Source organism: Sprattus sprattus (genome assembly GCF_963457725.1).
Source record: "Sprattus sprattus genome assembly, chromosome: 14".
Lineage (NCBI taxonomy): Eukaryota > Metazoa > Chordata > Actinopteri > Clupeiformes > Clupeidae > Sprattus > Sprattus sprattus.
In genome coordinates this window covers 16,350,931-16,378,430 of record NC_137912.1, presented here as the reverse complement: position 1 = coordinate 16,378,430, position 27,500 = coordinate 16,350,931, and the positions used below count along the sequence as shown (strand labels likewise).

The following is a 27,500-nucleotide window of genomic DNA, read 5'->3' as shown; positions in this document are numbered from 1 at the left end:
CTGACAGGTTCTGCTAAAGCGGGTTAGCACCCAGTTCTCAGAAACATGGCAGAGGAAGCGTCACACACAAGATCTCACACATGTGGTGATGTTTACAAGCAGGGGGATTTAAACCTGTGGTGTGCGTGTGTGCATGTGTGTGTGTATGTACAAGCTTAGCATGCACGTGTTTCCTTGCCCTTGTTCTTTACCCGTCTTAAAAGAACTTAGGAAAAACAACCAGGTCGAAGAACAAACAACACTTTGTCTGAGCCTCTCCCATGCAAATAAGACCTGCAATAAATTAAACAGAGGTGAATTATTTCCCTATAACTGTTTAACTGTAAAAGAAAAAGTTAGGTTAGGTCGATTACAACACACTGAAGTCTGTATGTCTGACCAGCCTCGAAATGTAATTGTGGGCTTTACATATTAAATGTGTTTCACACATGACCTATCAGGATTTGCCTGACAAGTATATTCATTGAAACTATTGAATATGAATTGCAGTAACCAAGTAATCAAAAACTTAATTTTGTAGATGCCCCCTTAAGTATTTGTTGGCTTGATGTTGTGTTGTTCAGTATTATATGGCAGCCATTTTGAAGAGAATAGGTAGGTTAATGGATTACCATACATGTTGAAGTGTAAAAATAGAATAGTGTTGTTACAGGAGAATAACAAGAGAAAGGTAGACAGAGACAGGGTGTGTGGGAAAGAGGAGATAGACCTTGAGATATTTCTGTTGACATAATGCCTCAGAGTGAAATGAATGTTTTGGTTTCCGTCCTTTCCTCGTTGGGCGAGTCTGTTTTTAAGCCTGCGTCAGCATTTCAGAAGCAGTGCCACAGACCAGAGGCCTCCGGGCCGTGGGGCGTGTAGTGTGGTGTAGTGTGGTATGGTGTGGTATGGTGCAATTATGTGTTTTTTGCTGCTATGAGTACTCAGTGTGTGTGTCTGTCTAAGCCATGTCAACTCTGTAGAAGAAAGAAACCTTTTTTCTTCTTAGCACAATTCGTCAGAAATACAGTATGTGAGAACGTACTGTATGTGTGTTTGGCTAATTTATCTCAGAACTCAATGGTAAGGCTGTTGGGAAGAAAGAAAAATCCTATTTCAACATTTGTTTCTCACGACATGTCACCAGAAATGTGTCATCAACACTGAGAGGGTAAGAACAGGAGTTTGGTTTGGAGCCTTGTCATCGTCCCTCCTGAGAAAGCAGAGACCCCCGGTAATGAAACTAGATCAGTCACATCTGGGCTAGATCAAGGTCTGCCCATGGAAAAGGTCTGTAAAAACACATAGGAAACACACTTGTCATTTACAATACTTGTATGACACATCTATGGTAAAGAGCTTGCATTACAAACCAAGTTTTTATGTCACTATATGAACATACGTACATTATTATGTATGTTAACACAGTGTTATCATTCATGCTGCATAAAAGTGAACATATATGAACCTTACAGACTTTTTCTATATGGGAGATCAGGGCCAAATCTGTTCCTGCCCTTTGCAGCCACTGGGCCTTGCACTCGACTGACCTGCCACAGAGCACTCGACTGACCTGTCACAGCCCCAGAGCACACCACTGACCTGCCCCAGAGCACTCCACTGACCTGCCACAGCCCCAGAGCACTCCACTGACCTGCCAAAGCCCCAGAGCACACCACTGACTCCACTGACCTGCCACAGCTCCAGAGCGCTCCACTGACCTGCCAAAGCCCCAGAGCGCACCACTGACCTGCCCCAGAGCACTCCACTGACCTGCCACAGCCCCAGAGCACTCCACTGACCTGCCACAGCCCCAGAGCACTCCACTGACCTGCCACAGCCCCAGAGCACACCACTGACTCCACTGACCTGCCACAAACACAGAGCACTCCACTGACCTGCCACAAACACAGAGCACTCCACTGACCTGCCACAAAAACAGAGCTAGTCACAGCAATGATGAAGCCCAGTGCTGCAACGTATGTGGAAATGCTGCCACAAACACAGAGCACTCCACTGACCTGCTACAGAGCACTCCACTGACCTGCCACAAACACAGAGCACTCCACTGACCTGCCACAGCCCCAGAGCACACCACTGACTCCACTGACCTGCCACAAACACAGAGCACTCCACTGACCTGCCACAAACACAGAGCACTCCACTGACCTGCCACAAAAACAGAGCTAGTCACAGCAAGTGCTGCAACGTATGTGGAAATGCTGGATGCAAATACTCGGGTGTCGCTGCTATGACAATAGGCGTGGGCTGAGTGCTGGTCAGTCATGCATGTAGAGGGTCAGAGGTCATTTTAAAGGCCACTGGGTACAGGAGGAGGTGTCGCTTTAACTAAAAGCCTCTGCATTACAGCCGTCTGCTGTGTGGCCTGGCTCTGCCAAGCTTGTAAATAGCCTCCCTGTAAGACACACACACACACACATACACACAGACCTATATACACAAGACACACACAAACAGAGAGAGAGAGAGACAGAGGGAAAGAGAGAAAAACAAAGAGAGTGAGACAGGGAGGGGCATGTCACCTGATAAGACAGGGAGCGATGTCTCCAAACCGGTCCAGAGTCTAATCTCCAAGGCTGCCCTGGGACGAAGTCTGGTCAAATAAAGAGGATATTGACACCCAAAATAGCTTTGGCTAGGTGTGTGTGTGTGTGTGTGTGTGTGTGTGTGTGTGTGTGTGTGTGTGTGTGTGTGTGTGTGTGTGTGTGTGTGTGTGTGTATGTGTGTGTGTGTGTGAGTGTGTGTGTGTGTGGGGGGGGGGGGGGGGGCGCTGTGATGGGTCCAATCTTATTCTGTCACTGGGGAACTGCATGAGGTTGTGAAACATTTGCGGGCAATAAAAATTACTGTCAGTTTGTTTACTCTGTGGAACTGCTCTCTCTCTCTGAATACCATCTGCTCAGTGCACACACACACACAGAGACTCACACGCACACACTCACACACAAACTTACACACACCCACACGCATGAATTGTGGAGTTCATCCATGTCAGAGCAAAGCCAGGTTATCTTCTGCCACCCTCCCCCCTCCCCCTCCTGTCTCTGTCTTAAGGTCCTCTGCTCTTTCTGTTGATTCTTCTTCTTCATGTGGCAGATATGGTTGCTCGGCAGAACAGATGTTGCAGGAAAGAGGAAACAGTGCCTTGCTCTCTGTTTGCAGGGTCTTGTCAGCATCCTCCCCCCCCCCCCCCCCCCCCCTTTGTCATTTCTTCTTTTTTTCGTTTAAAGGGCTTCTTGACTCCTCCTTCTCCTCCTACACCACATATGCGTTAACTGACTCGCACATCCTGTTTACACTTGGTTTTAATGTTTTTTTGAATGTGTAATTTTAAATGTGTCTAGGGCAATATGACAACAAGTGGATAGTGCTAACTACAAATGTTAACAACCACTGAGGTGCACTGTGATCCGATCACTCAGACCTCTGGCCGAGGTGGTCTAAGACGTGTCTTTTATAGTGTCAACGCTAATGTGTCCTGATGTGTCCCTGAAAAGGAAGTAACAGGAAAATGGGATGTAGGCAGTAATGAAATCTGAACACATGTGGTCAGCTGGAAACCTTGGAGACACATGATACAGATGTAAACAGCGACGTGTCTCTCTCTCTCTCATACACACACACACACACACACACACACACACACAGATACATACAGGGGAAAAACACACGTGCCACCATTCACACGCATAAGCAAATAGTGATACGCACATGATAGATACAGCAGCATAGGCAAATAGTGTTGGATAATGATGGTTGTTGTTTCAGACTCATAGACTGTCTAAAGGCTGTAGTCCCTAATGTTCAAGGCCCGGTTGAGAGCTTTAACTCAACTTTCAAGGTTTCACCTACAAAGATGCCACCTACACGTATTGGGATTTTCACATCCAGCCTTTTCAGTGTAACTCCATCCATAGAATAATGTGAACCATGTTAATTACAGAAAGATATGAACTCCCTACTGCTGCCAGGGGCTTCCAGCTGCCTAACCACAACACTTTTGGAACTTTGTTTAGCATGTTTATTTGTAGACTTCCTCTTCATGCTTCTTCAAACAACTTAGTATCTCTTTTGCTAGTCATTTTGAACAAACATTCATGTTAGTTCAGGCCTTTGAGAAATTCCCCTTGCTATTCCAGTATGTTCACTCTGATACAGACCATTGGCTCCAGAGCGATACTACATGTAATTCATGGAACCAGGAAGCTGGAAAGACAAGGTGTGGCTTTAAATACTGAGACTTTTACGAGTATATGCGACTTATATGAGTACAACAAGTTGGCTTCATTACAGTTGAAGTACAGCATTGGTCTCATTATTTAATAGCCACACATTGTGCACTGCAATAACCAAAGTTATGTCATAACCATGTTATAAATATGGCATGCTTAAGTTGATATTTTTAAGAAGAAGAAGAAGCTACAAATGTCCACTTAGTTTAATCCTGAGGAATGCCAACCATTCAATCACAGAGCCTCAGAGAACAGTCCATGATAACAACCAGCCAAGTTTCTGGGATAAACACGGGGCGGCTAGCTGGGAGAGGGGCCATTTGACTTCCTAACATTCAAACTCTTTCCAGGTGTTCCAACCCATATCCTGTTTGGTTTAATGTGAAATACAATGACAAGTTAAAACAGCCCAGTGAGGAAAGAGGAAAGGTGCGCAGCAGGTGTAGAGAACAAGAGGGGAGGACTGCGTTGGCTCCTGTTGGGCCTGGCATTGGTTGGTTCCTGTGGCGTGCAGGGCTCAGGGCATTTCGATCTCCTTGGATAATATTTTTATAGAAACAAGCCGAGGGCACATAAATGAGGCTGGCACGCATATCCACCAAACACTGAGATACTTTCCCCCCCCCATCCCCTTTCACTCAATCTATCTGTCTGTCTTGTTCAATCTGAGCTTCTCTCAACCCCTGCCAGAGTTTGCAGAGGTAAAGCCTGGTCTGAAGCTCTGGAAAACTTCCATCAGAGCAGAAAAAAAAAGGTTCTCCCCAGGTCTTTTGTCTGTCTTTTGTTTGTCTCACACTCCACACACACACACTCACACACACACAGAGAGATAGAGAGAGAGAGTATTTCCCCCCTCCCTCTCTCTTTCTCTCTTCTTGTTAAAACTGACCATTTTCTCTCTCTGGCGGCTGCTAGGCAACCCATGCGATCAGAAGCCTGGAAACACTGCTGTCTTAATCCAGACGTGTTTCTGTGCAGTCAGCTCTTTGCCAGGGATGGCTCATTATGTGCAGCGCCCCTTCCACTGTGTGTGTGTGTGTGTGTGTGTGTGAGCATATACTCCCCACAATGCCTTGTGTTTGATCCTCCGCGTGTTGCCACATAGCACATGCTATTTTAAGCCGGGCAGAGTGGTGGATACGAACATTCCTTTCTTTTTGGGGGAAAAAAGAGAGTGAGAAAGCTCTGTCCTACATTCAGTTGTGTTGTTTTCTTTCCCCTATGCAGGGGCTTACAGGACCTCTCTTGGTGAGCCAACCAGCCTGAGGGCCTGTTGCAGACATGAGTGAGTGTCTCCCAAAGTCAGAAAAGGTTTTTAAGCAAAAGGCAAAGCTGGCACTCCCCTAGTCCTTTAGGCCGGCTCAGAGGAGAAATAGCCATTAGCCCCCAGCTCAAGTGTTTAATCCACAACAGTGCATTGAGCGCGCACATCTCCCCTGCTTGTGATTTAGTAAACGCACTGTGAAGAGCAGGAATTCAGTTTATGGTGGAGAGGGCAGAACTGTTTTTACAGGGAAGTGTTGTGGTAACCAGCGACTGGGTCAAAGAAGAAGTGAAAAGTCTTGCCAATGTGACGGTGGCTGTTCAGAATAAGTCAGGACAAAACTGTTGCTCAGTGGAATAAAATATGGTTGTTTTTCGTCACGTCTGGTGGATGAGGGCCATTTCCCCCCACCCCATCCCAACCATCCTCACAGCTATTTCCCAAATCGTCGGCTAATTCGCTCTGTGTAATAAACAGCTGTTCGGCAGTTTCCAGCTCCCCTTGAACCATCCGGCTCTCTACAGGCATCGCCATTAGTCCAAGTGATGATCTTTGCTAGGCTAAGCCATTTCCTCCGTTTAAAAAAAGATGAAGTAATGATTTTGATAATTTGGTTATCCTCTGTTAGCTTGTAAAGGGTGTGTGCAGAGGGGGCGGATGCTAACAAATAATGATCCAACTCCACAGGGTGTTTATGTTTGCCAAGATAGGAAATCTTTTATTACAGAGAAAAAAAACTTTTTTCCAAAATATAGAAATCTGTACAACTTCCGCACAATCAATTTACATGAACTGTACAAATTTACAGCAGTTCATAACAACATACCCAAGGAAAAGAAAATGAACACAATAAAGATGTACTGACAGGATCACAAGATAGAGACAGCTTTTCATCTTGGGTAGCGCAGATTTTTTTTGTTTTGTTTTCTAAAGTAAAAAAAAAAAAAAACCAAAGGACAAGTCTATCTGCACAGAGAGGAAACTGATCTTTTTTTTACCAAAAGAACTTTGGTCCTTGCCAACACTCCCGTCACGAAATGGCTTCACCTTGGAAACAGTTATTTGTGTTAAAATCTGAAATACAAAAAGGAATACATCGAAACATCTCAAATAAAAACATCAATTATTGGCACTTCCCATGTGTCATGTTGTGTATTCTACCATATGTTGTACAATAACATTACATTCTACAAATATGTAAAACACCCCAAATGCGAAAGTGGCAATAATTTTTACTCCAAAATCATCGATGACAAACCGTGACAAGAAAACGACTAATTCCCTTCCATGTTTCACATCCTAACATGCACAACTCTTCCGTAAGGGTATACTTGAATGTGTGAGGCCTGAGTTTGGCAATACATTCCTGGAGACACCTCAAGTCTCAATGTCACATAACTTCAACTTCGACATAGTGCATTTTATGTGCTATTACCCTCGACTATAAAACGACGTATGACACAACCGATTACTATGTGCACATATGAAAGCTCAACGCTTGCAAGGTTCAGAATAATTAACTTGTCGAAAGATATTGAGAAGAGTAGGGGCTTGTGGAGCATGATTTAAAACCATGTGTCAGGTGTCAAATCAAATTCTGATGTTTGGTTAAATCACATTGGTGGCAAATTGAGACAGCACGTGTAATAGAGTGAGAGAATGCTATTTCTTTGTGTGTGTACATTTAAAAAAACTGCAACAGTCTGCCACTGTTACTGGCAACATGAACTTATGCTGTCTACATCTACGATTAACGTCATATTAAATTTAGAGTGAATCTGAGCCAAAAGTCTTTCAAATCACATGGGGCTCAAAGCTACGGGGTCAGACTCGAGGTCACTGTCTGTTCGGCACTGTCCATCTGCTCAACTCGCCTTCCCTACTTCCTACTCTGCATACACTGCTAACCAGGCCCTGGCTGATATAGGATGCCGGTGGGGGGATGGGGCTGGCCCATCGTGTTGACAGCCTTGATCCGTTACCCATGATCCCCCTGGAGAGAGGCTTCGCAGCATCCGTGTAGGACTGATGAGCAGTGTTCAGCCTCAGCAGCATTCCGGGCTGGACATAGTCACTAGCCAGAAAGCGCACACTGAAGCTTCCCACGCCACAAACAACCTACACAGTCCGTTTTTGTTTTCTACTGTACCCTTGCACATCCAACCATACGGGAAACACTTATGTAAACAAACGTGCAGCACAGCCACTTGCAGCAGATTCCCTGGGTAATAACGGAAACCAACGCAGTAGTCGTCAACTCCAACGGAAAAACAGAACTCAATCCAGTATACTGCTTTAGCATTACAAATACCTCTCCGTTCCACGATGACCTTTCCAATTTGGACCATGTGGTTCTTTCAGTAAGGCTCAGAAGATGGTAGGGAGGAGTGGGAGGGGGTCAGGAGGGAGCGCGCTCAGTGTGTGCTGGTTTATCTTCCCTCTGTTTTGGGGGGGGGGGGGGGGAAGGGGGTGTGGAGGAGGGGGGACAAAGGGGTAGAGCCAGAATTTTGGGGGTAAGTAATAGCTGCCCTGGACTAGGATCCGGCTCACCCGCCCTCCCCTCCACCCTCATTCACGGCCCACACCCCCTTAGAGGGAAGGGGAGGTGATATGTGTCACTGCGCGCTCCCTGCAGCTTGCGGAAGGAAAGGGGCAGAGAAGGAAGCGTGGGGTGGATGGTCAACAGCACCGTCTCTCTAAAGGGGGAACAGCAGTTTGTGTGCCGCCCCTCACTTGGTCTCAAGCACCCTGGCAAGAGCGGTGATTAAGAAAAGAGGGGCTGCTGCTGCCGCTGCTGCTGTTTGTGACGACCCTAGAAAAATGGCTCAGAGACAGCTGAAGGGCCAAGCGCCACCCATGGCTCGGACAGAGACCCCCCCCCCCCATCCCACTCCAAACGCATACCCAACAGCCACCCATTCCCTCCTGCTGCACCCACAAGTGGGTTTGTGTTCCCTTAGGTCACAACAAACAATCGCTCATTCTTTCATTTGGAAATGGACAGTCAGTGCTTCCTCACTTCATCACTATTTCTCTCTATCTCTGAGTTTGAGCTTTTCATATAACCTCTAGAAGATTTCTACAGTCACATATGGAGCGCAGTGCTATGGTGTAATAATAAATCAGTATTACAACTTGCACTTGGTCTGTGTGTGTGTGAATGTGTGCGTGTGTGTGTGTGTGTGTCTCACGACTGCTAAAAGCTGCACAGCACAGGAGCACAACAAAACACAACAAAACAAAAACAATCGGAAATGTTTAATCTTTTGTCTACACCTTCACCTATTTTTTTCCCACACATCAAACCTAAAGTAACAGCATCCATGTAAAAAGCTTCTCTGGAGGAAATGGTCTTGGCGAGAGAGGACAACGCAATGAAACGAAAACAAGCAAAACCAAACTAATGGACCCTGGGCTTCGGAGACACCCGGGACATCGGAATGCAGCGGGGTGCGAGGAGGTCGAGAGGTCAACGAGTACATCCCACGTGGCCCTACTGTCAAAAGTGCATTCAATGTCATTTCTTAGGGGGTATGGAGGGCAGAAACGAAACGACACATACTCGCCTTATCTCTACCTTCAACGGCAGGGACCGCTATGCTACATACTTACATTTGGTGTGTGTGTGTGTGTGGGGGGGGGGATATTTCGATTGTGATTTTTTTTTTCTCCAATATGACATTCATCGAGCGGGAAGGGTGTGTGAGCACAGCTCCTCCCTGGAAACAAAAACAAGAAAGGAAACGCTATGCGCGTGCCAAGGGGTGCGTTGGTGACACAGCGATGGTTACCATGGTAACAGGTATCGCAAACGCTTCCCCCGCTGCGCCCAAAGAAACCGCACCGTAAATGGTAAGAGTGCTTTCTGCAGTTCTGTGTTTTGGGGCCCCGGAAGTCCAGTATGAGAGCCGATGTCCATCCAGTGCTCAATAATAAGGAAAAAAACAAAACAAACCCTTGCCCTGTGGTCCAACAGAGTAGTTGTCTTTTAAGAGGTTTTGAAATGGGCATGGAACTGAGGTCTGGACAGGCATTGGCTCAAACTGGACTTCAGATGCCCCGTGTCACGTTAAAAGAGAAAAAAAAACTAAGAAAAAGAGAGAAATATAATATAATTTCTATCTATTTCTTTCCTTTCCGAGATGCATCAGTTTCAAGCATCCTAACAGTAGCTCTTTACACAAAGAGGTTTGCGGTGATGGTGGTGGCAGTTATGAAATAAAACCATTTGTTATGAAAATAAAAGTGCAAATTCAACATCAATAAGGAACATATATTTTTGTATAAACAACCCTGCCGTTTCTGGCTTGGCTTTGCCCAGGGAGGGGCAGACACTCTGCTGGTCTTATAGCTGCCCCAGTGTGTATCACTACAACATCATCTTCTCACAATCCCCTCATATACAAGGGAACCTAATGGCAGATCCAACGACAAGAACACCAACAACTTGAACGTAAGAGACAAGTGAAATTAAAACCTGTGAGGTTTCCATCACCTGCACGATAGGCCACATCCTCTGCTTTTTTTCCTCCTCCTTTTCTTTCGTTTTTTTTTTCCGTTTCCTTATTTCATTTTTTGTTTACTTTTTTTTTCTCGTTATCTTAAAAACCGCACCTGCCGTATGCCTCAGCCGGCTTAGCTGGACACAGTCATCATGCTGTACCCTTTGGATGGGCTGGTTCGCCCCAGCAGTTCTTCCTTGCAGCTCATGTGAGTGTCCACCAGCGAGGATATGGAGGAGGCGGAGGTACCGGTCGCGTTGCTGACGCTGCCCCCGTTGTTTGCAACAGGCTGGGACTCATACAGCACGCAGATGGAGCCGTCCTCGCCAATCCGGTAGGAGACCTCAAACGGGTCGACCCAGAGGGTGAGCTCACTGGGCAGGAGCTGGTAGAGCTGCTGGATAGTCAGGCCGATACGCAGGGCCGCCTGGCCCACCAGTGGGTCCATCTTGTGGTTGATGCGAATGCAGCGGTAGCCGGAGCCCTTGCAGGGACGGTCAGGGAACCAGTGGTGCTTGTATTGCTCTGTGGGAAGGGATGGGAGGGGAGGGGAGAGGGGGAAGGGACACATATACAACATATTGCCATGAATATTACATGATGATGACTGGTGATGCTATGATCATCACGGGTCCTGTTGAAAATATTAGTAGGAAAAATAATGATTGGTTGATAAACAGTCATAAATCTTGCCCTGCCTACGTGACAAAGAGAGCGAGAGCAAGGGGGAGGAGGGGGTGCAGTATCTGATTGCACAATCCCCCCTGGCCCATTATCTCAAAGTCCTTCATTGATGGCTGAAGTCCTTGCACAGCAGTCAAAAGGAACAGCACCCATTTTTTTTTTTTTAAAGGGAATAGCCTACGCCTAACACTTGCTAGTTAGCCACAAAAGGATCCCTTTCGGACGTGCTAACACTGTAACCCTGCCATTGTGTCTTTTGTCTGCGTGCTGTCCTACATACGTTGAGTGACATAAGAAAAACATCATCGCTGCCAAAGGCGTAAACAAACAACAGGAAAATCCCTGCTTTTGTGAGCTGGCCTGCTTCTATCATTACGGGATGCATGTGTCACATTTATATGTGTTGTTGTGGATAAAAGGCAGAATAAAAAGGGGAAATAAATATGTATGTCTTCACAGGGCTCTGTTCAGAGACCAACAACGACTTCCCTTTCTCGGTTGGCGTTAGTGTTGATGGTGGTGGTGGGTTTGGTGTAGATTGGGTTTCGGCGAAAGACAGGGACGAGTCTGAGGGTAGCCATGGCAATTACATGAAAGACATCCAGTGCCCAGGAGCCACCTGTGCTCGTCACTCTGATAATGGCTCTTGTGTTATCAAGGGGGACGCGCTGTGCTTGCTTAATGGAGGGCTTGACACAACCAGAACCTGCCAATAAAAGCTCACTGCCTGAGGGGGGTGAACCACCACTGGCACAACAGAACAAACACAGCACAGCACAAAGGTCACAAAAAAGACCCCTCCTACTGTCAAAAAAACTAACGAGAAGGAAGCTCAAATCTAACAGTCTAAGACAAAGAACTAAGCTCCAAAATAGCAACCGAAAATTTTCCGTGACACTAATTCTCCTAAAATAGGAAGAATGAAAACACATCTTTGTCTGAAGAGACAAAGAAAATGGCTCCCTTCTTTGAACTACTATGTCAAACTGTGTCATTTTGTTGTTGTGTTCTGTCAGTAATGTGTAGGTGTTTGTGTGACAACCTCTTGAACAGCTCAGACTGTGGCCTTGTAAACCGTGGCCTTTTTACTGTCAGGCCAGGGTAGGCACCTTTCCTAAGCGGCCTACATTGTAAACAGGAAATGGTCTGAGATCTTTTGCAAAAGGGTTGCTAAACCAGTGTTTTCTCTCTGATGATCCAGATTTCAATCTGCAACACACACCCTATTAATCCATTACTGTTGCACAATAGGGCTGTGTACATAATACTAAGCAGAGAGATGACTGGCCTAGTACAATCTCAGCCATCAGGGATTGCTGTGTTCTCCCTCCCACACAAAACTCGTCAGCCTCCGAGATGGAGTGCCACTGGGATAGACAGAGAAGTGAGCACAAAGTCCCCCTTGCCCAGACCCCTCTTTGCAAGGTTTATAGCCTCCTGCCTCCCACCTTGACTCCCTCCCTAACACCCCCCCCCCCCCCCCCCACCCCTCACTTCTCTGACACCAGCACATTCACCATGGCCCATCCCCCACGCCTCAACTTCTCTGCTAGTGGCCAATTTCTTTCTGAGCCCGAAGTTGTTTACAAACATTGCACCAGTGTGGAGTGCCTGCAGAGAGCTAGTTTTAGCTGGTAGCTGGGAACAGTCTCGTTAGCCCACTCTTTTACTACAATGCACTGACTAGAAGAGCTTGGGCTACTCTATGCTTTTGAGATAATGAGGTTAATATTGCCACCGCGGTGCCAAGCATTGTTTAGTTCCAACCGTTGAAGGATGCCATTAAAAAAAGAAACACTGAAAGAATGTAATGAATCCTTTTTGCTGTTGTTATGATGACGGGTTCCCTAGAATCCTTTTTCAGAAAATATAAAATTGTTTATAAATATATATCTAAAACGACTTTCAAATATTTTATAACTACAAATTGTAATTACAAGTTGTGTTCATTATATAGGGAAGTATGATTTGTTTATTTACATAATGTAATCTTGCTTGCGACAATGTACGCGTTTAAGGAGGGCATACATTGTGGAGATTCCTAACGCATTTGGAGGAAACAAACATGAGTTTAATAATGTATTTTAAATGATAATGTCTGGAAAAAAACGTCCAATGGTTTATAGCCAGAATTTGTTGATGTGTTGTCCAGTCTTTGACTGCCCTACATGTATCTTTCGTTTCCTTGTTGGCTGCGCATTACGTAATTCTTCTGCCTGGTCCCGTTCTCCTGGGAATAGACTCAACCATTCTTCAGCAGAGTATGACCAGTAGGCGCTACAGTCTATACGTAGGCTATGCCAATGAAATAAACTACTATTTTCAATTTGAACCTCACAAGAGAAGTTAAGAAACGGAGGTAAACAACTCCATTTTCGTTTCGACTATAGACAGATGGCGTCGTCTAAACTAACTGCGCTCAGGATGAGTGTGAGCGAACATAAGCTAGCATGAAAGGAAATCTATTTTGGCTGTGCATCCGCTCTATAAGCCTCGAGCCATTTATGCGTCCCAAAGTCTTTGTTAGACAAAGGTTTCTCAGATTGTACATCAACAGAAATAATACTCAAAACAAAGTTTGAAAATACAGAAAAATATAAAAGAAGACATGCACAATAACAACACCATAACGACGGCATTTTTCCTCGGGTTTGTTAAAAAAGCTTACCTGACAAAATATCCTGCAAGCTCTGGCTGAATGTCTGAAGCTGTCTGTCGTTTACGTGACCTTTTATCCGCAGAAATCTGGACAGAAATCCGACGGCTGCGGTGATCTCTGGCTTCATCGTTCCACGAGCACAAAGGGTATGCATTGAGAAGGCAACGGCGACACGGCTCCCTGCGCTTTATCTCCGTTCCTTATCGCGAGTGCGCCTTTGTCACCGTGCGGATTATGATCCTTGTTCTTCGCGTATTTTATCTCTCTCAAGCCTATGCAGGGCATTTATTTGTCGAATCAGGGGGGATTTGGTGAGCGAGAGGTCCGGGACGGTACAGTGCAGTCGGAGCTTGATGTTTGTAAATAGCTTCCACGGAACACCCTCGCGCAACGCTTCCTTCTTCTGAGTGGACCGAGCTACGTGCGAAGTTGGGTTATATACCGCCCCCGCCAACCGCGACGCCGCATCAGCAGCAACAGCAACAAAATAGCACCAATCACCGAGGCGCGCTCCTTAGGAGGAGTGAACTTGGTTGCGTCACATCTCTAGAAATAAACAGAGCATAGGACAGACTGATGTTAACCCCTTTTGTATCCGAGATCGACTAAAGCGTGTTTTTGTAGCTGCTCAAAATGGAGGAAGTACACATATAATTATAACGAGGTAATATTTGGAACAGCGAAAGGCATTTTAACATCCGTCAACACTTTTTCTTTATCCAAAGCATTTCATGATCAATTGCATGTTCCGAATGGAATGACTATCGGTGGTTTTCCGTAAACCATCATGTCAAAGGAGCACGGACAAGGAAGCCAAACAATAGACTTGCTACAAAACTCCACTGTCTTTGGTTTGAAGGTGGCCCTGCACTTCACTGTGATTTTAAGGTATTGATGTCCTGTGTGTAAGGTGTCCCTTAAGTTGTTAAGTACTATGTCTGCATATATATATATATATATATATATATATATATATATATATATATATATATATATATATATATATATATATATATATATATATATATATATACACACACACACACACACACACACACACACACACACACACAATATAAATCCTCTCTTGGTCTCTTTCACCCTCCTTTCTTTGTTCAGGAGAAAGGCATTCCAATAGATTTTTATTGCAAATGGAAAACAAAGACCTTTTCTCAAATCTCTAATAAATGACATTTCTTTCACATACCAAAAACAATGGCAATTGCTGTAACAGGCATTTTTCAAGAGGATATTGACTGGACTGAGTCTTTGTTGAGTTTGTTTGTCAACAACTTTCACTCTGACCCAAACAACCCAGACCATGGCATGTAAACTCTTGCTATAAGAGTGTTTACACGTACAAATACACAAACTCGATTTTCCGGAAGAAACGGATAACACTGGAAAAAACAGTTTTTGTGTGTGCTTCCCTCTAAACAGTAGTCATTATCCCTTAATAATATCTTAATTCACATGAGACCTTTATGAGAGTTTAATATACAGTCTGTGAAAGTCAAATTAACTGTGGGGTAAAATAGAGCTTGCCTGCTAATGTTTGCCAATTGAATATGATTGTGAGTTGTGTGTGACCCAGGCACAGCCTACTTTTAAACTTTACTGAGAGAGAGAAGGAGAGACTTATGGACCATACAGCACTTTCTCAGTTCTTAAGATAAGGGAAGTGGGTATGTATGCACGGATATGAGTGGCCTAAATATCCTTTTCAGTGTATGTTTGTGTCTTTCTTTGTGATTAGCAGTTGAGGGGCACCACAAGTGTGTGTCCAATCAAAACCCACCAGCCATGCGTTTCAGTGGCCTAATTCAGCAACTACACAGAGGCCTAAAGTACTTCCTGATGGCCCAATCTCATCACAGTCTCATCTATGGTAGCCATAGCCAATCACATCTCTCATTAGTCTCAGTTTATCCACGCCACTCTTGCTGATAAGAGCCATACACGTCCCAGTGCTGGGCAGGAGTCCCAGTGTTGTATTGCAAAACTGTTCTCAGACCTGCAGACCTGAGGTGAAGGTCACTGAAGTGGGTGATATGAAAAGGACGTTTTTTTGAGGTAGAGGACCAACGGCTGTTTCACACATCTGTGTGTGTGTGTGTGTGTGTGTGTGTGTGTGTGTGTGTGTGTGTGTGTGTGTGTGTGTGCAGTAGGGATATGTACACAGAGAACACAGGCTTAGACAGATGTATTTAACTTTGGGGCAAAGCACATTTTTACAGCAGTCAGTGTCTCTGTGGGTATGGCGAAACTTAACGGTGCATAAACTCAGTGAGACATGGCTTACTGGAAAGAGCCAGTAGCCCCTGTTGAGGAATGAAAAAAAAGCCTGAAATCTTAACTGACATCCCCAAAAAAACAAGTTTAAATAAGCTAAAGGTACTGAGTGGTATCCACAGCCTGATGAGTCACCGTGGCAACATGGCTGACCTCTGACTTCAGGGGCCCTATGGAAACATGAAACCCTGCAGGTGATACCAGCTCAAGCCTGGTGAAAAACAACACCAGTTGCTGAAATCACACCGACAGAAGGAGACCATTCTACTTCCACTGCAGAGGCAACATGCTACATTCTATCCCATTTTTTCTTGCTTTTGAATGTGAGGTTGATAAAGTGAGAGAGAGCAAGAGGGGAAGAGATCTTGTGTACGTCTTCCTTTGTGTTGTCAGCAACCGTCTGTATCTGTCTCCTGCTATCTTATCATCCCCTCACTCCTCTCACTTTCTCTTTCTCGGCCACAGAGGAAACTACGGGGGAATTTTCACAGGCGCCTGTCAGCTGCGAGTGTGTACATATTTGTGTGTGTGGGTGTATGTCTGTGGGTGTTTGTGTGAGATTGTACATTTCTGTGTGTGTGTGTGTGTGTGTGTGTGTGTGTGTGTGTGTGTGTGTGTGTGTGTGTGTGTGTGTGTGTGTGTGTATGTGTGTACATGTGTGTGTTCATACACGCATGTGTATATATACAGTATATGTGTGTGTGTGTGTGTGTGTGTGTGTGTGTGTGTGTTTCCCAGATGTTACCATAGCTGGGAGTGTCTTCGAACAGTCCAGCGCTGGTAACTCAAATGAATGATTCTTTTCATGTCGGGCTCTGCACGTGAATGAAAGAGAGAGAGAGAGAGAGAGAGAGAGAGAGAGAGAGAGTGGGAAAGAGAGAAAGAGAGAGTGGGAGAGAGAGAGAGAGAGTGGGGGAGGGAAAATAAGGGAGAAAGAGAGAGAGAGAGTGGGGGAGGGAGAAAGAGAGAGAGAGAGTAGGAGAGGTAAGAATTTGTACTCCACCAGCTGTTAAAAAACGGTCTGGGTGCCTGCTGCCTACTGTGTAAGTTTTTCCACACGCACATCACGCACACACACACGTAGAGATATGACTGAGCACAGAGATGGAAAGACCCACAAGTCATGACTCGTCTCCTGACATTCACCTTCAGGAGGAGTTTCAGTTTTTGACTGAATGACTGGGCTTAAACACACCACCTATTGCTGGCATTTACCTATAGACTCAGCCGCAGGTATCTGACAGATAAATCAGCAGATATTCAGTGCTGACGTGGATCCACAGCAAGCCCGGAACTTTCCATCCCAGAGTGGCCCAATCAAAAGTCACATAAAATCTTCACTTTAATGTCAGCAACTATAGTGTCCATGACTGGCGTCCATGAGCCTTTTTGTCTCTAAAACCCCATGAGCCCGGGGGCCTCCTGTCCTTCCTTAAGCGGCATATGTTTTCCCCTGCTTTCTCCTACACTTTCAAATTCTGTTTTCTCTCTCTCTCTCTCTCTCTCTCTCTCTCACCTATGTTCTCTGTCTTCTCACTGTTTCTGTCTTTCTTTGTTCGTTTCTTTTCCATTCATACTCGCCGTTGTTAGCAAAGAGTCTAAGCGGACCGGGGCAGCCGCATACTGGCCACCACCGGCAACTACACCGGGTGAGGGAAACATAAACAGTTGGGAAGGACACAAACATAAACAGAGGGAAACAGTTACACCTGACATTTGCACTCCTTATCCTAAGCACAGGGAGACTATGATGTGATGTGGGCATCACTGAGTCTATTACTGTATCTACTGACTTTGGTGGTCAGTATTAGTAGATTTTGGTGGTAAGAAAACTGTTAGCAAGATAATTGACCTTAGTCAAACAAGTGAAACACAACTTAGTCAAACAAGTGCATTGTGCACAATAAAAGAGTAAAGAGGTGATATGTTGTGATTTTCAGTTACCTTAAGATGTCTGCTCGACAGCTGATGCCATACGACACTGCAAACCCTGTGTAGGTTGGCCTCCTTTAGACTTCATGCAGTGGAAAGACAAACTCTATTTAGTGATTCGGTTTGTTCAGAGTTTGTTTTTGTATGTGTGTCTGTGTCTTTGTTTGTGAGTGAGTTTTTGTATGTGTGTCTGTGTCTTTGTATGGGTGTGTGTTTTTGTATGTGTGTCTGTGTCTTTGTTTGTGAGTGTGTTTTAGGGGTTTGTCCCTCTGTCAATTTTTTTGTTGCATTTCCAAGTTTAGAAAACATTCAAATTTGTTTGTATTATTCCAAATCCAAATCAATTCCTGAATTTCCCTACAGGGATTAATAAAAGTTTATCTTTTCTTGTCTTATCCTCATGTATTGTTAATACTGTTTAGATAATAAGTTGTATATGCTGGCCAGTTTTACAATGAAATATACAGAATTAAATATTATGAATCCATACTGTAGCTAGTCATCAGGGGCCGTATTCACAAAGCCTTTTATCTTACCACTAGGAGTGCTCCTAACTCGCGCTAAAACCTTTTACGTAGGAGTAATTTCTTAAAAGTGATTCACAACGGCTCTGAGACCTACTCATACTAAGGATAATACCAACTCCTAAGCTTAAGATAAAAACTCCGTTGCTATGGATGACGTCGCTTCTCATGCACGAGTTTAGAAGGGGTGAGGACGGTGATTGGTTGTTGACAGGCTCTCTCATTAAAAACTCATTTGTGACGTCTCTCTAACAATCCCACTATATCGACTGAAAATAAGAGAATAACCTAGGCTTCAAATTAAGTCATATTAAATAGTTATGGACAGTGCAGTTAGCAGAATGCACACGCATGATGACAAGTTTGTGCATCTAACGGGAATGACACTTTGCACGTTAAGAGAAATATAAAGCGATCAATATAAAATGTGGCAATTGCATGTAATCAAGGCAGTAATAATTAAAGCACCCAGCAAACTGTAAGGCTATTATATTTCCAGCCCTTGACCACTTCAAATATCAGCACATACGGCCCTTCAAGCCCTCCAATCTTAATTGATCAAAGCGAAACGAACGTGAACCGTAGCCTAGGCGAAAGCCTACTGGTCCCAGGACCAATAGCCACTGTCACCCCAGCGGCATCCAGCTGGTAAGTTCTCAAAAACCTGCGACCGCTCTCCGTTGAAATGCACAAGTCATCGGTACATCCAGGCCACGGTGGACGAATTATTGTAATGTGTGTCCCGTCACTGGACATTCCTGCGATCGCCATGGAATTTACTTTGATATTGTGTAATAGGCGATTGTCCAAAAGCAACTGGATAAACTGTTGGATGATGTGGGGTCTACAGTGCGTTGATAGTTTGATGAATTAAACGGCTGACTGATGATTCCCAGTGTCGTCAGTTGCGTTTTCCGCGAAGCCAAATAGGCTATCTTTATGTTTCCAAACATTTCACTTCGGGACACATCGTTGTTTAAAGGCGTCATTGCATCCCGCGCTAATTCTACGACAATATTAATACCTTCACGGTTTAAGCAATGTCTTTTATCAATTCCAAGTCGGCTGCAGCCATCTTACGATTTTTTGTGAATAGGTCTTAGTGATTTAGGAGTCCTCATGAGGAGTTTTAAGCTGTCCTAGACTTAGGTGCTACTTTTAGGGATAAAATATTTTGTGAATTGCTCTTAGTAAAAAAAATGAGGAGTCCTACATTTAAGACTGACACGCCCATTATTTTTAGGAGTTTCTCCTAAATTCGCCACTTATGACCTACTTTTAGCCCTAAGATTCTTTGTGAATACGGCCCCTGATATATATAGCTTTGTTAATGTATTTATAGTGTGCATACTATATTAAGTGTTTAAAATCATAGATACTAAATCAAAATGTCTGCTGTATTTGTCCTCTGGTATGTGTCTGGTGAGACATGGACACATATGGGTGGCAGAGGTGATGGCTGAGTTGACTAGTGGCTTTGTGTATTTTTAGCAGTGACATTTGAGTCCTACTGATGGTCCCCCATTGGGCGAGAGGCATTGAGGGGGACTCTTCTACAACAATCCTCTCATGGCTTGCTATGGCAACCGGTGACTCAATGGAAAAAATATGTATGAATCAACATTGATTCACACACGTGCGCATGAGAAAAGTGGAAAGCCAACTTGATTGCTGAATGCTGTTTATGTTTAGTGTGTGAAGGTTTGTTTATGTATGTATATATGTTTTTGTGTGGGGATGGGGTATGGGGGAAGGCTGTGTGTGTGTGAGTGTGTGCGTGTGCGTGTGTGTGTGTGGGTGTAACGGTACGTTCTAAGGCCCGTGCGGATGGTTTCCTGTCTCTCCCTGGCTCTTGCAGCATAGTTTCACCATCCAACATGTGAATCACCACCATGTCAGGCCAAGGAGGAAATAGGGTGTGTTTGTGCGAGTGGATATAGACCATCTCTGATGATGACTCTCCATGGACAGACTGGAATGAACCAGAATACACTGGACTGGCCTCTCTGCGAAAAGGCCATAAATGGACGCTGAAATAGAGAAGAATTGCATGGATATTTCATGCTAAATATAAACTATAAAGTTACTCGGCATGTGGCTCAAGACACCAGAGAAGATGGCGAGTTGATTATTACTGAAATGAAAATGACTTTCATTTTGTCTGATTTGGTCATCAGCAGACGCCGGTGGGGGTTTTGAGGTCCGCAAAGTTGTTAAGTGCGTCTGCAGTCTACTCATTCAGGTACAATCGGCCATAAAGACAAAGCTTGTGGCGCATAGAATCTTGTTGCAAACTGCACACGTGCGTCAGACGGGCCTGCATTGGCCAATAATCACGGAGGACTAATTACGCCAAATAGTGATGTCATCATTGCAGCTGTGACTCACCCACACAGCATGGATATTCACACTTCACTTTTCTCTCCCTCACCCTCTCTCTTTCACACCACCCCTCTCTCGCTCTCACCCTCTCTCTCTCTCACCCTCTCTCTCTCTTTCTCTCTCTCTCTCTCTCTCTCCGTGTGCACGTCCATGTCCACCCGCTACGCCTCGTGGATTCTAACCGCTGTGGCAGAGATGGTGTGGGAGTCAACATGAAAAACGAATGACGAAGCTGTCAGAGGCATAGCCATGACCCTGTAAACGGGCTTACTTACACACACACACACACACACACACACACACACACAAATTTGCTAACCTAACAGCTGCTTATCAGACAAAGTGGAAGATCTGACGCAGACATAACACGCTTCACTACCTGGCCATCCAATAGACATTACCTCATACAAGGACCTATGGATGGCCATCACTTTTAAACATCTCTCTGCAGACTGCAACAGACCTCACGCTTCACAAAACCCTTACTGCGAACCTAAGCCTGTGCAAGTGTAATATGGCAGTGAATTACCATCGAAATATATGAGGCCATTACTTTAGCATAAGAGGGTGGCAATGCTGAGTTGTCCCACGTTGTAGGACGACAGGAGCTCTCTTTGCTCTTTCTACACAGGATATTTGGCCACTCAGGCGTTATGTTCTTTCTGTTCCTGCCAAGAGCATGGTCACTTATGCAAAAGAGAGAGAGAGAGAGAGAGAGAGAGAGAGAAAGATAGAGAGAAAGATAGAGAGAGAGTTAAATAGAGAAAGAGAAGGCCATCTGGGATCCACTGATCTTGGTATTCCCCTGCGGCTATCGAACGGAATAAAGGTACACATTAACTACAGCAGCGGAGAAAAGAGTGCCGTCAGCAATTATAAGTGCAGTTAAGGACCACATATTTTTATGGATGGCGGAGAGTGCGTTGGGGCAAGGGTAGTGATGCACAGCACTATGGCTGCATTGATTTTATATCAACCAGCAGAAAGGGAAAAAACGAATGAGATTGCGTTGGTTGAATGTGTTTGAATTAATGAATAGGCCCATAGTACTCATGTAGTACATGGATACATATTCATAGATACATACCAGCTTGGGAAGGTTACTTTTGAAATGTAATTTGTTACAGAGTTGTACTTGCCCTGTTAAAATGTAATAAGTAATGTACCCATTTGAATTCCTTAAAGTAATTATTACATTTGATTACTTTCAATTACTTTTTGATTGATGCAAATTAAAACAAGAGAATCAATCATAAACCGCTCAAATTTGAGCACATACTGCCAGATGAACTTAACCTGTCTAGCTTGCGAAAAGATGCAAAGCAACAGAATGAATGTTATATTGTTAACGAGAAGAGTATATTTGGATGTAAGCCTTTGTAATCAGCAACAATATCTATCGATCCCCCCCCTCCCCACACACACACACACAGGCATGCACGCACGCATGCACGCACAGACACACACACACACACACACACACACACACACACACACACACACACACACACACACACACACACACACACACACACACACACACACACACACACACACAGGTGTTCTCTCCCCAGTGCATTTAGTTAGATTAATGTGCAGGTCTGTTTACTGTAAACTTGCACCAAGAGGGATCCCTAACACAACAACAACAACAACAAAAACAACAAAAGCAAGAATGCTTGAGCACCCACACTGGAAAACACCCAAAGTACCCTCTCAAAAATATAACTTTGTTGCCACCATGACTTTAGTCACATCCAACCAAACAAACTCCTCTTTTGTTTACATCTAGTTTGAAGAGGGAGAAACTTTGCATGTCGAGAGGAACGCGAGTGAGTTGTTGGAGGGTTGGGTAAGGGAGACATGTTGAGACATGTTTCACGTCTCTTGCCAAAAGGCACCAGTAGGACAGGGGGTGTTAAAAGACTATGCTAATGAAGGAGTGAGGGAGTTGCCCTATCAATTATATTTTAATTATACAATTGTATTTCCCCTATGGGAGACTAAATGTCTTTTTTCCCTTCTTCTTCTCCTCAGTAATATGCAAACTAGGCTGTAACTGGGACACAAGGCAGTTAACTAGATTTTGATTTTAATCTGTTAAGTCACGCAATGCTGTTTCTAATGTGGGTAGGTGGCATGTAGAACTTGGGTGCAAATACAAATCTAGTGTTGGTGTGAAGGTGTAAATCAAAGTCAAGTAGTTGTGAATCTGACACAAAGAAAGACTGTTGTTATGAAAACTTGTCAGTGGCAGTTGTGACAATTATATTTTAGGACAGGCAGATGGAGAATTTGCCGACAGCTCTGGCAACCTGAAAAACGACTTTCTCGCTTTCTTTGTGTGGGTGTGTGTGTGTGTGTGTGTTTGTGAAACTTTACCCAAATTGAATGTATTTCTAGAAGTGACTCTAGAACTGAAAGAGTGGGGCTTTGCCAGGGCATGTGTTAGAAGCTGCCAAACAGGGCCAAGGATGAATGGGTGAGAGAGAGAACGAGATGGAGAGAGAGAGGGGGGGGGGGGGGGGGGGGGTGTAACATACCAGTAATGGTTTTTCACCAAATGAGTGATTGGGCAAATACAACAGAGAGTTGTAGCAAAACAACTTTACCCAACATGGGTTCTCTGAGTTCACTGCAATAAAGGAGCAGGATTCAATTCAAGCTCGCTGTTTTCAGCCAGCTGTTGTTGGGGATTTGTTATTATCTGCATAAAGCATTCCTTGTATAAAACCACAGATATTTATTGATTTCTCCAGATCATTCAAGGTCTCAGAACCTTTTTTGAATCCATCACAGTTAATTTAACACCAATTTGTAAAATTTTATCTGAATTACCTATAAAATTGTAACTATCTACACAACCTCTCTGAGACCTTCATACAAAGGACAAGTGAAAATGATGTTTCAAATCACCATATGGTCTGAGGACAGAAATAGAACCGTGGAACCAACAAGGTTACCATGGTGATGTTAACAGATCTCCTGACTCCTGCAGCATGGACAGGAGACATTCTGGGTAAATCCTGCTGGAACAACCACTGTGTTCTTATTCCTCTGGTGGAGGGTGAGGGGCCTGATGCAGGAGTAATGATAGCCTCTCCCAATTAGGATGTGGCCACTCATCATGTGGGCTCGAGTTCTGAAGTTCCAGCCAAGGTTTATAGCCCAGGAAAGGAAAAAAACGAAAGAAAAAAATGTGGGTTATGGTGCTCCTTCTGGCAAACCTTTCAAATGTGATTAACTGTAGAAGTAATCACAATATACACCCCTCCTTTTCCCCTTTATGACTCTCTCTCTCTCTCTCTATTTCCGTTCCAGTCTTTCTATCCATCTCTGTTCTTCTCTCTTCCTCCACATCTCTTTACCCCTCTCTCTGTCTCTCTCCCTTTTCTTCTCGCAGTCCCTCTTTGTCTCTTTCTCCCTCTCTTCCTCTCCTTCGCTGTATCTCTCTCTCGACCAGTTCAGTCATGAGGCAGGATTAGCTGAGCTTTCTGACTGAAAGGTCGTAGGAGGGAGAAGAGAAGAGAAGAGAAGAGAAGAGAAGAGAAAAGAAGAGAAGAGAAGAAAAGAGTAGAGTAGAGTAGAGCACAGTACAAACACAGCTTTGTGCTGTGCAATTCTGCGTGCATTACAGCCTCATGTATTTCAATATTATGTAAACACAGTGCAGTATAGCATCAGGTATCACATCATATGCTATAGAAAGTTATACAACATCTGCGTGAACTTTGTTTGCCTCACTGTATTCTATGGTGTCCTGTACACTGTGAGGTGTAGTTCCATTAGAACTTACAACAAAACGATATTATGCAACACAAAGCTCATTATCAGTGAATAAGCACTTACACCAACTCTTTTGGGATAAGTCACTTTTGTGTATGTGGTAGTGCAGAGAATTGGCATTTGAAATTCACAGCACTGTTTGTGGATGGTGAAGAGTGATAGTGAAGCGAGAGCAGTTGGAGATGAGAGGCACGTGGAAACTAGTGAACCATGTGGAGATTCAATTTACTCCTTGTTTACCTCTCCTAATCCTGAACTCACTTCTGACCCGTGACTCTCATTGCGATCAACCACCCCTCCCTCCCCCCTCTCCCTCTCCCTCTCTCTCTCTCTCTCTCTCTCTCTCTCTCTCCCTCCCTATCCCTCTCCCTCTCTCTCTCTCTCTCTCTCTCTCTCTCTCTCTCCCTCCCTCTCCCTCTCCCTCTCCCTCTCTCTCTCTCTACATGTCCAGGTGGGGGATACCAGTAAAGTTAATTAGATGTGACATGGATAAGTCTCTTTGTGACTTCCAGATCTAGACAGACGAAACACTCGCCAACCAACCAACCAACAGTCACTGTGTTGTTGTGTTGATGGAGTTCAGTAAACTTTCAATGTTAAAAGATAACAGTAACAAATACAAATACTACCAATGCAAATAACAGACCAGTTGAAGGAACTTAAGTAGGTCAACTTTCATTACATTTTTAGCAAATGTATGTAGTTGTCGAACCTCTGCCCTCTCCACACTGTTCTTGCAAAAGGCCCCTTCTTCTTGTCACCTTCTTTCAGTCACATCGGCAATCACGACGGTGTTTGCATTTCTGTCTGGGGGCTGAAATTCTCTCCAACAACACAAACAAATCCAAAGATCAGTGGCAGGCTTTCACATTCATTTCAGCTGCCCGTTTATGGAATAATAAACTGAAGTAATGGCAGACCGAGGGCCATGTGGAGTTGATTAGCGCTATGCAGGAGATGGTCATTATCCTCACGGAGCCCAGAGTGAGTGGGACTCAAGAGGGGCCTTAACAAGTCTCAGAAACAGCCAGGTTAACGCAAACAAATGTTTTTTGCTTGTTTGTTCGTTTGGGGTTTTTTGCTTTTTTTTTACAAGTTTAAAGCAGCACAACGGATCAATAGCTATTCGCTAATGGTATGCTAGCAGCTAAAACTAACGAAATCTCTTGAAATGTGCTGACTTTGACATTATGACAAGCTAGTTACTCAACGACTGTCCTTACACAGTCATACATCAAGCAAGTGCAACACAAGACAAAGCAAGACGGCAAATAAGCTACTTACTAGTTCGACAGACAGTAAACAAGTCGGGCTGCCACAAGCAAAACTACAGAACGCAGTTATATGCCTATGGACCCTGGTATGGCAATGGCACGGAGGCCATTCTCCATATTAAAAGCTGTTTTTTAAGGTAAAACTGCGTATCCTAACCCTAATCCTGAAGTATAATTGTTGCATAGTGTTACTTTAAGTTAGAGGATGAAATCCAGGCCTGGTGGGAAAGCAGTATGCTAAAAAGCATGCCTATAATGACTTGCAATAGCACAGAACAACACCCCTTCAACCCATACACATACACATACACACACAAACACATGCAAACACAAACACACACACACAAACACAAACACACACAGTGCTGGCGATGAAGTCAACACACACAGGTTCCAACCATACCTCTGCAAAAACAGTATAAAAATCCAGTGATAAGCGGGAGTTATTGAATCTCGTGCAAGCAAAACTAGCTTCATTGTGATGAAATAGATGGAACAGGCCCTTACCACAAGCCTACTGGAACAACTATGGAGAGGTGGCGATTGAAAAAAGAGGCAAAGAGCACAGACACTCCTGCTGTTGCACGCATGCTACCATGAACATGCACACACACACACACACACACACACACACACACACACACACACACACACACACACACACACACACACAACACACACACACAAACACACACACACATGCAACACACACATGCAACACACACATGCACACACCTTGTATCCTCTTAATAAGAGATTTCCATTGACCCACTCAGATGTGTGTGCACAAAATTGAGAACATGCAAGCAGACACACACACACACACGCACAACCACATTTATAAATCTTCACACAGATGTGTAACGTTCAAAAATATAACATTTATACATCCAGAAGCAACATTAAGTACAGAGTACAGAATTAAAGCAGGACAAAGGGAGAAAAAAAGAGAGTAAACACCCCTCCTCATGTCCTCCCTCCATCTTTACACCCCTCCTCCTCTCCTCCCTCCATCTCTGTTGTTCTCCCGCCCCCATCCTGCATGATGGCATGGTAGATGTGTCTCCACACAGCACATTCCTCTGGCCAGCTGCTTTCCCCCAGCAGCCTATCGATATCACTTAATTTATTAAACATGGCGATACCCACGTCTCAGTGTCACTGAAGGCACCAATTAGGGGAAAAACGTGATGGTCACATACACAAACACTAAAACACACACTCATACTCACAAATATGCACACACATTTATGAACACACACACGCACATGCACATATGCACACACACACACACACATACCTGTGCAGAGGATGGGCACAGAACCAAAGAGGGAATTACAATACAAGGAGAGCCAGGGAAAAACACTTAAATAATGGCCTCTTGCACATAAAGTACACACGCGCACACACCTACACAAGCACACACACACACACACACACACACACATACACACACACACACACACACACACAGAAACACACACCCATAGCTGCCTCTTAGACAAGAGCAGACAGTGGCAGCCTAGTGTAGTATTGAGCTGTTTGCACTGTCCTGCATCTCAGCATTACTATTTGGATGCCTGCCTCTATAAGCTTACGTGTTGCTGTGCATAAGATGCGATTCCAGGCATCAAATTGCACACCTCCAGCAAAGATAGGTGGCAGATGAAGGTAATTAGCGGCTTTGTTTTTGGAGTGCTTCCTTGTTTTGTGGAGTTGTAAGGGGGCATGGAGTGATTTTCAGACTCAGGAGAAGGCAACTGTGAGTCCTGTACCAAGGACGTTCCACACAATGAACGGCGACCTTCAGCCTTCTTGTCGACTTTGATGACGAGGGCTATTATCATCAAAGCGTGACAAGGGACACATTCATGATCATACAGACACCCACATATACACACACACACCCACCACACACACACACACACACACACACACACACATTCATGTTTCACATGAATACACACAA

The 27,500-nt window shown here is 44.4% G+C and overlaps 1 protein-coding gene across 1 annotated transcript; it reads right to left on the bottom strand.

The window, feature by feature from the left end:
- Window positions 1-6,187: 6,187 nt before the first annotated feature.
- Window positions 6,188-13,737, bottom strand: btg1 (B-cell translocation gene 1, anti-proliferative). Its single transcript, XM_080851454.1, has 2 exons — window positions 13,351-13,737; window positions 6,188-10,523 (listed from the first exon to the last, which is right to left on the bottom strand). The coding sequence occupies exons 1-2, from the start codon at window positions 13,493-13,495 to the stop codon at window positions 10,132-10,134; spliced, it is 537 nt and encodes a 178-aa protein (XP_080707580.1). The 5' UTR covers window positions 13,496-13,737; the 3' UTR covers window positions 6,188-10,131.
- Between the last annotated feature and the right edge of the window lie 13,763 nt (window positions 13,738-27,500).

Bases quoted from the DNA above. Each gene is read 5' to 3' on its own strand.
- btg1 (XM_080851454.1), bottom strand. From the start codon at position 13,495: ATGCATACCCTTTGTGCTCGTGGAACGATGAAGCCAGAGATCACCGCA. The intron at 10,524-13,350 runs GTAAGCTTTTTT...CCCTTCCCACAG, and splicing joins CTTGCAGGATATTTTGTCAG to AGCAATACAAGCACCACTGG.